The sequence below is a fragment of the Haliotis asinina genome, chromosome 2, assembly GCF_037392515.1.
Source record: "Haliotis asinina isolate JCU_RB_2024 chromosome 2, JCU_Hal_asi_v2, whole genome shotgun sequence".
Lineage (NCBI taxonomy): Eukaryota > Metazoa > Mollusca > Gastropoda > Lepetellida > Haliotidae > Haliotis > Haliotis asinina.
Window position 1 is genome coordinate 34,263,438 of NC_090281.1, and position 8,374 is coordinate 34,271,811.

Below are 8,374 nucleotides of genomic sequence, written 5' to 3' on the forward strand. Positions count from 1 at the left end.
GATTAAGTTACACTCGTTCTTACAGACACTCATTCAATAAAAAGTATTACGCGAACAAATAAAGTGCACCGCTGCCCGAGAAACATTACACTAGTTTACTTCGCCTTAAACTGCCAGTGTAGTTATACCACTGTTGAAATGCCAGTTATCTTTAGCTGATGGCCGAAATGAATTCATGATGAATAGATATGTTCGAATTCCCGACGACGTGATAGATGTGAGAATTTGGCCACGGATGCTTGGCATACTTTCATATGCTGCAAAAATCCACTAATTGGATAAACATACTGTGATAATTTAACACGTAAGTTCAAAATTAACTGACTGTCATTATAATGTTAAAGTCTCGATGATATAAAAACACAGTAATATATGTGAAACAGATTCGTTTCACAGGGACAATAACCTGTGAAGATTCTGATTAGAATCGATCCTCATTAGCCCTTGCTTGTCGTAAGAGGTGACTAACGGGATCGGGTGGTCAGGCTCGCTGACTTGATGACACATGTCATCGCATCCCATTTGCGAGGGCCGATGCTTATGCTGTTAATCACTGGATGTCCTGGTCTAGACTCGATTATCTACAGGTTATTTTCCATGTAGCTGGAGTCTTGTGCGGCATGGAGCTATACTCATACACAGAAGGACAATAACTTGGAAAAAAAGAGGCCATTCAGATCAGGAAGTATAAATATTTATTTACAAATGCAAACATAATGATGTGTAGATACACGTGTGTAAGCGGCACATGTATTCACAAAAATATACAGTATGAAAGTATGTACAGTCTTCAAAAAAGGCGCTTTGCGGCTGATGCTCATCATCGGAAACGGGAGCGATAGGGTAGCCTAGTGGTTAAAGCGTTCGCTTGTCACGCCAAAGAGTAGGGTTCGATTCACCACGTAGGTACAACTTGCGAAACCCATTTCTGGTGTCTTACGCCGTGATATTTCTGGAATAGTGTTGAAAGCGGCGTAAAACCATACTCACTCATCGGGAACGCCGGAATGTAAGGCACTGGTTGAAAACAACAACATAATTCTTACTGATGTTCATTTGACCAAAGATTATACCCAGAGCATGATAATACCCATGACATTCAAAAAATATTGATTAGCCATCTGCAGTGGTCATTTTGATCGAAAGGCTATTGTTCCTCAAGGCAGACAACTCCTACGCCATTGAGCGTCATTCTGGTTTCTATCACATTTGCAGCGGGTAATGTCATGTTTTGCATATGTAAACTGACAAGTTTATTGCTTTGTGGAACACTTTGATATTTAAATCGTACGGATCCTACCTGCATGAAAACGGGTAGGTCCGTGGATATCATAAATATATGTATGGATATACATTATATGTGTATAATCGATCGTATCCATGATCGTATCATCTCCAGAATAAATGGAAATATGTTTCACATGTTTTCTTTTCCCTGCTGGCTATGAGGGATGAAGGAAATATCAGATGTCACGTGTGTGTCTGCTGACTGGCTTGTGGTCGATGTCTCGCGCTCTTCTGATGCGCGCGCAGCCCTGCAAGTTGACTGTACGAGCTCTGGCACACAGTGCATTTGTACGGCTTCTCTCCTGAAGTAAAAGGATATGTAAATTTAGGTTAGTGCTAAATATGTTTGTTTTTTTAAATCGCATACATTGTGAAGTGGTATCTATCTATCTATCGATCGATCTATCTATCTATCGATCTATCTGTCTGTCTGTCTCTCTGTCTATCTGCCCGTCCTTCAGTCCGTCAATCTTCTCTTTTACGTGGAAAAAGACCTAACAATGCAGTATTATAGTGATTGTCATTTTTGTAGCTTAACTCCGCACTCAGTAATATTCCAGCCATTTGACCATGTTCCTTGTATAATCGAGTCTCGATCAGACAATTAAGTGATCACCAGCATGCGTATCGATCTGCGCAATCGATGACACTGGTTTGTTTGGTCTAGGCTCCATTAGATACACACCGCCGCATATATAGCTGGAATATTTCTGAGTGAGGCGGTAAACAACAAGCAAAACAAATGTGACCAAATAAAAGGAAACAACTGTTGATTTCAATGACAGTTACACAACAGAAGTGTTTGACAAAAACAACCATAAGTGACACAAAGACGTCACTGAAAAAAGATATTTCGCGATCGCTTCCTGTCGAACTAGTTGTCTGGTTGAAATTATCAGAATACTAACAAAAACATCATTAGTATTAATATTAAATATATTACATCTTATCAAGTTCCTCCATTGAAGCCCCTAATATTTTATTAGATCGAACAATAGATGCTAGGATCTCAGAGCACAATAGAAATATGTATGGGTACAGTGGGTCACCTTGTCTGCATCCTGTCTCTATGTTTTGAATTTATTACACATTATGAAAGTGTTCCAGTGTTTGGTCTAACCTACCTGTGTGTAGTCGGACATGGTTTCTGAGCGTGGAAGACTGACTGAACCTCCGGTCACAGAAGCGACATACGAAAGGTTTCTCCATTGTGTGTATGCGCATGTGCGAGCGGAGGTTACTCCTAGAGTTAAACCCCCGCCTGCACAACACACATTTCAATTTAGTGGCGGGGATCGTCGTCTGTTTCGGGAGGGCCGTCTGATGCTGATGCTGACACTTTGGGTCTGAAAAGAGTGTCACCGAAACTTAAGTTTTGTTTCACAAATCAGTTTAGTGCCTCAAACCATGTGACAGGCAAACCTGCAGCTGACTGAGTGAGTTTTATGACGTAATTTGCAATATTACAGCAATATCACGGCGGAGGGGTACCAGAAATGGCCTTCATAAATTGTACGAACGCTTTATCCACTAGCCTAGTCTGCCCCACCGTACCTCACTATACGTATACAACTTATAATGTGAATTTACTTGTCGTGTGGGGGGCAGTGGCGTAGCCTGGTGGTTAAAGCGTTCTCTCGTCATGCCGATGATGCGGAATCGATTCTACACATGGATGCAATGTGTGAAGCACATTTCTGGTGTTACTTATAATTTCTATTGGGAGAAGAAGAGGGAATGCTATCAGAAACTGAAGCAAAATATCTACTTAAGTTCTTTCTTCGGCTAACTTTTTACTAAACTACACAAATTTGATTACATGCATGTATCAGATTCGAGGTAAGTCAGTTAACAATGAGTGAAACAAACCTGTAGGTGACACGTCCTTGACCTCTGGCGCATGGTGGCCCAGAGACGGAATACCCATATACAAGTTGAAGGACGCTCCGTACCAAACCAACAATTCCTGTTGTGGGGGTATATCCTGGAATAGAAAACACCTTTTTGTTTACAAAGAAAACACCATTTATGGATAACAGCTTCTTCGCTGACAGTTAGAGCGACGTTTTTGGTATAGATCTTTATAAGGTGTCACGCTGGTCTTTACTCGTCCTTAGAAATGTTTGTTTGTTGTGTAACGGCGGTCTGTAAATAATCGCGTCTGGACCAGAACATCCAGTCACTACCTGCACGAACATCGATCTACGCAATCGGGATAGGATAACATAGGTCAACCAAGTCAGCGAGCCTGACCACCCATCCCGTCAGTCCCATCTTACAGCAAGCATCGCTTGATGCAGACCATTTCTACATCGGAACTTAACGGATTCCTGTCACATAAGATTTCGTGACATGCATCTGGACTTCCGAATTCGGAGTCTGTTACTATCTTGTATATCTCCAGGGCTCCCAACAACACCGCGCAACCCCAAAGTATACGATAGTCTCCTTCACAGTCCCTGGACGGCAATACTTAACCTTACGCCGACCTTTTCTGGAGTGCTAAAGCTCTACACGAAGCCTTGATTTCCTCAGGTCTAGGAATCTCGCATCCCGTTGGGGATGTTTTTCAATTAAAAACGAAATATTTCTCTCTGTCAAGCCCATTTCTTGTATACCATGATATCACTGGAATGCTGCTTAAGGTGATGTTAAACCATACTCACTCACTTCGAATATCCAAGGAGTCCCAAACATATCGCAATGTTATATAACACGAATCTTAGATAAAACAGCTTAGTGAATATCCCGTTCCTGACCCACAAGTCATGCCCATCATGTAGCATATTGGTTGTCTCTTCGACAGGCAGACATCAGGCACTTGGTGCCATTCAGTAACAAAATTCCCCAAATACTATAAATCCCCCAAATACTATTCTGAACTACCTTATATATCTACACCGAAGAACAGCGTACCTTAATGGCTCTGTAGAATATGTTCCTGCCTACTTGGAATGTCTCGAGGTTCTGCTCCTGCTCGTTCCTGGCACAGTTGACGTAAGAGAGCCAGCTGGCCCGGGGATGTTCTGTTCCCCCGTCTAAATACAGTAAGATGTTCCCCTGGTCGTCAAAAATCTGAAATGAAAAATGGCGGTAAATGAATGATGTCTGACGCAAGTCAGTATAATTCGAGTTTGAAAATCTAATATTCAGAAAATCTAAAATCACATATTATTACCCCACATTCAGCATTACACGTTCTGAATGTCCTGTTCATGACCGGATGAATGAATACTGTTGTATATCTACGCCACACCAATGTCTGTTATCATGGGAATCTGTTAATATACGGTCGCTTGGATATTGTTATATTGTCAGCGATATCCCAGATACATCGCATTTTCGTCCCACAGTGTAAACAGCTGATCTTGCTTTTAGTCCACCCTGTGAAGGGCAGTTACAGGTTTCAGGAATCACACAGGCTATATGACATTATATATATAGCCTATTAAGGAAACAGTGTTTCATGCCAACCTCCCAGGCGTTTTCGCTGCTACAGTCCATATTCTCTCTGCTGACAACTCGGCCAATGAACGGCCCCATCTCAGTTCCCGTTTTGATCCACGTGGTCGAGAACACCCCGAGACTTGCCCCGGGAAGAGACGATGGACCAACTCGAACTTGTTTTGGAGTTTGCACTGATGATATTTCTGGAAAAGAATTAAAAGGAATTTAAAGGACACCATCGGATCTTTTAAGTGCATGGGGTTGCGTACTGTACACTAGGGGTCGTGGCAACACTGCACACAAAGTTGACTCAAAGGTTTTCACACCCGGTCACAGGGGGACTTAACCCCTACACCTAAACCTCACTGGATCGGTATCCTCTCAAAACTTCCACATCCCCAAACTTCCACAGCTTATAACAATAACGTTTCAGGTTGACTGCACACCGTGGCATACTAATTACCCCAGTGTCTCTAATGGTATAGCCCATAATCAGTAATGAATACAAACAATCACAGTAATAGACAGGACGTTTTGTTTACGGCATGGCTACTAGCAAAAGTACATGAAAATATGCAGAAGAAGGTGGTGCGCCAAAGTTTATATACAGCGTATGTCCTATGACATCCCAGATTTTACAAGCACATTTGAGAGTCAAACCCTAAATAATGTCCAACAGCATCTAGAAACTGGAGTGGTGTCTTTTGTCCATGTCTCAGTTGTTCACACAGGCGAAGTTATCTATTCTCTGCTTCTCGATAAACACGTTTCCTGGAAGGAGGTGGTAGAGCAAAGTCAATTTGCAGATTCATTCTGATGTGGAAGCCTTCCAGATGGTTATCTGTCCGCGGCCACTGGATGTGGTGACGCGGCCCGTGGGTGTGGTGACGTGGCCACGGGGTGTGGTGACGCGGCCCCTGGGTGTGGTGACGCGGCCCGTGGGTGTGGTGACGCGGCCTCTGGGCGTGGTGACGCGGCCCGTGGGTGTGGTGACGCGGCCTCAGGGTGTGGTGATGGTTCCATAGTGGAGTGGGAAACCTACCATTATCGTAAGAATAGTTTTGACGTTGAGGTATTTGTGTCGTGTCAAATGATAAAAATGAGGACACACAAATAAGTAATGTTAAGGATTCTCTGTGGAATGACCACAAGGGAAGGAAGGGTTCTTTGTTAAATGTCTATCAAGAAGGTGATTATTCGAATTGCTACAATCAAGACGAGGTTTACATAATATTACCCGAAAATGGCATACCTTCTAAAATTTGTACTCAGAAGTCCTTGTTTATTATACGTTTTAACTCTTTGAACGACAGGAACTGTGGGGTAGCCCAACGGTTATGCGTTTGCCCATTTCTGGTGTCCCCCGCCTCTACTAAACTCTCACTCACTCAAGACGCCCTTTGATCTAATATATGAAGACATTCCTCAATAAAACCACTCTGTCAAAAGCTCCAGCCAAGCGACCAATGACAGACACCACCTGGCTTTGACAAAAACTCCGCCCAGCAAGTCCCGTAACCAGCGCCACAAATCAGTCGATGAAACGTCGATAAGGCTCGCTGCGGGATACAATACAAATGCTTGTTAAGCATCGCTACCCTAACGAGAATTATGGGTAAATGATACTGACACGAGTCTCACAATACCGCTACTTCACCGCTGTCGGACGTGTTCTGAAGGGACCGGACAACGTCGAGTGGATCCGAATGTCCATTATAAAATATTGTGTTTTGTCTGTTGTTTAACTCCCTTAGACACGGCCAAATGAGGGGGATTGTCAGTCCCTCGACCATATTATTTCCACTTTTTCCACGAAATAAGTCCACTTCTATCTCACTAGCTCTTCAGTTTTTGAAAATAAACTTTCTTTCAAAAAATACACACCTTATTCATTGGCAAAATATTTTCTTAAAAACAGCATTGATAATTAAAATGCGATTTGAATTCCACGCAAACATTCTGTAAGTGATTCCAAAACACCGCAGATATCGTACCCAACTGCGACATTGCTAGCAACATATTTATGTTTCGGGGAGGAATAGTCCCAAAACATCAGGTGTGTACTTTCTTATGTACGTCAGTATATAGAAGGCTGAGAATTTCATTTTATAAAGTTTCCTTGTAATAACGTTTTCTTATGAATGTCCTTTCATGAAAGAAAAACTTGATTAATTGATTTGATTGATAGAATTGATTTCCCCACATGGGTACAATGTGTGAAGCCAATTTCTGGTGTCGCCGGCCACGATATTGCTGGAATATTGCTAAAAGCGGCGTAAAATTCACTCACTTACACAGTTTGGCCAAAATACAAACTTCAGCGCGCTCCCCTATAAGAGCTGCAGAAACGCTGCAAAGTTCCATCACAAACACAGTTATTGTGCCTGTATTTAACACATCGACATCCAAAAAAGTTTCTTGGTTCTTTTCTGGACATAAACAACGTGCATAGTCACGTTTTTTACAGGGCGGTGGGGTAGCCTAGTGGTGCAAACGTTCGCTCGTCACGCCGATGATTCCCTACATGGGTACGATGTGTGAAGCCCATTACTGGTGTTCTCCGCCGTGATATTGCTGGAATATTGCTGCGAGAGCGGCATAAAACTAAACTCACTCACTGCGTTCTTTTACTGCGTTCTTTTTTTCAGTTTAGCCGACACGTGCTTTCTACTTCCTTATCAACTATAGCCATGCAAACTAATAATTACAAAATACACGTCTAGTGATCAACGAGATTGCTCAAAGCACGTCATCGTTTAAACATTTTAACGGGAAGATTTACACGGAAAGTCATATCTACGTTCTTTTCCTCTGTAGTATAACCCACATAAACACAGGTAGTTTACCTTCTACCTTCCTATAAACTGAAGGGCTACAAACTAAAAAATAAAACATTTACATCATAAGGATCAACCAGTCAAGATCAAAGCAGGCCATCTTGGTTTTAAGTAGGAAGATTTACAGTATACGTGCATCTTTATGTTCTTTTAAGTTTATAGCTTAGCTGTCAGCCAAAGACACACCTTCTTACAAACTGTAGTCCTGCAACCTAAAAATTCAAACAATAACGAGTTTAATGACCAACGAGTAACAATCAATGCACGGCATCGTTTAAACATGTTGTACAGGAACAATATGTTCATGTTCTCTGCAGTTTAGCCCAAACATCACACGTGTTTTCTACCTTCCTTTAAACTGTAGCCCCCCCCCCCAAAAAAAAATAAAAAAAAAAATAAATAAATAAATAAATAAATAAATAAATAAATAAATAAATAAATAAATAAATAAATAAATAAAATAAAAATTAAAATATCTACAGTTGAATATCTAACGATGAATCAGTGAAGATAAAGCAAACTATCATTTAACCACTTCAACAAGGGGATTTTCACGGTAGGTTGTGCCTAACTTATGTTCATGTTTCGCTGCCTCACAGGCCCGCATAGTGGCCCTTGACGACATGTCCTGTATTAAGGACTAAAGGGCCTAGGGGGATTAGTAGGCTGATGCATGGCCTTTGTCGCTAAGCGGACAAGGAAGAAGACAACCGGGCTGAGAATGCCGTGGCATATGTTGACTGTGTTGCCGTGCTTTGTTATCACTTTGATAACCCTTTCCTTTGAGCTTTTCACTACACGTT

General features: G+C 41.8%; 1 protein-coding gene across 1 annotated transcript; it reads right to left on the reverse strand.

Annotated features, from left to right (window-relative positions):
* Positions 1 to 1,470: 1,470 nt before the first annotated feature.
* Positions 1,471 to 5,188, reverse strand: LOC137271756 (PR domain zinc finger protein 12-like). Its single transcript, XM_067804160.1, has 6 exons — positions 5,101 to 5,188; positions 4,762 to 4,937; positions 4,204 to 4,362; positions 3,157 to 3,271; positions 2,412 to 2,633; positions 1,471 to 1,589 (listed from the first exon to the last, which is right to left on the reverse strand). Exons 1-6 carry the CDS (start codon positions 5,186 to 5,188, stop codon positions 1,471 to 1,473), a joined length of 879 nt encoding a protein of 292 aa, XP_067660261.1.
* Between the last annotated feature and the right edge of the window lie 3,186 nt (positions 5,189 to 8,374).

What these genes read in the sequence shown, in the direction of transcription:
- LOC137271756 (XM_067804160.1), bottom strand. Translation starts at nt 5,188, where the DNA reads ATGCCACGGTGTGCAGTCAACCTGAAACGTTATTGTTATAAGCTGTGG. An exon ending in TATTCTACAGAGCCATTAAG is followed by an intron (nt 3,272 to 4,203) that starts GTACGCTGTTCT and finishes TTTCTATTCCAG; the next exon opens with GATATACCCCCACAACAGGA. An exon ending in CAAGGACGTGTCACCTACAG is followed by an intron (nt 2,634 to 3,156) that starts GTTTGTTTCACT and finishes CACTCTTTTCAG; the next exon opens with ACCCAAAGTGTCAGCATCAG.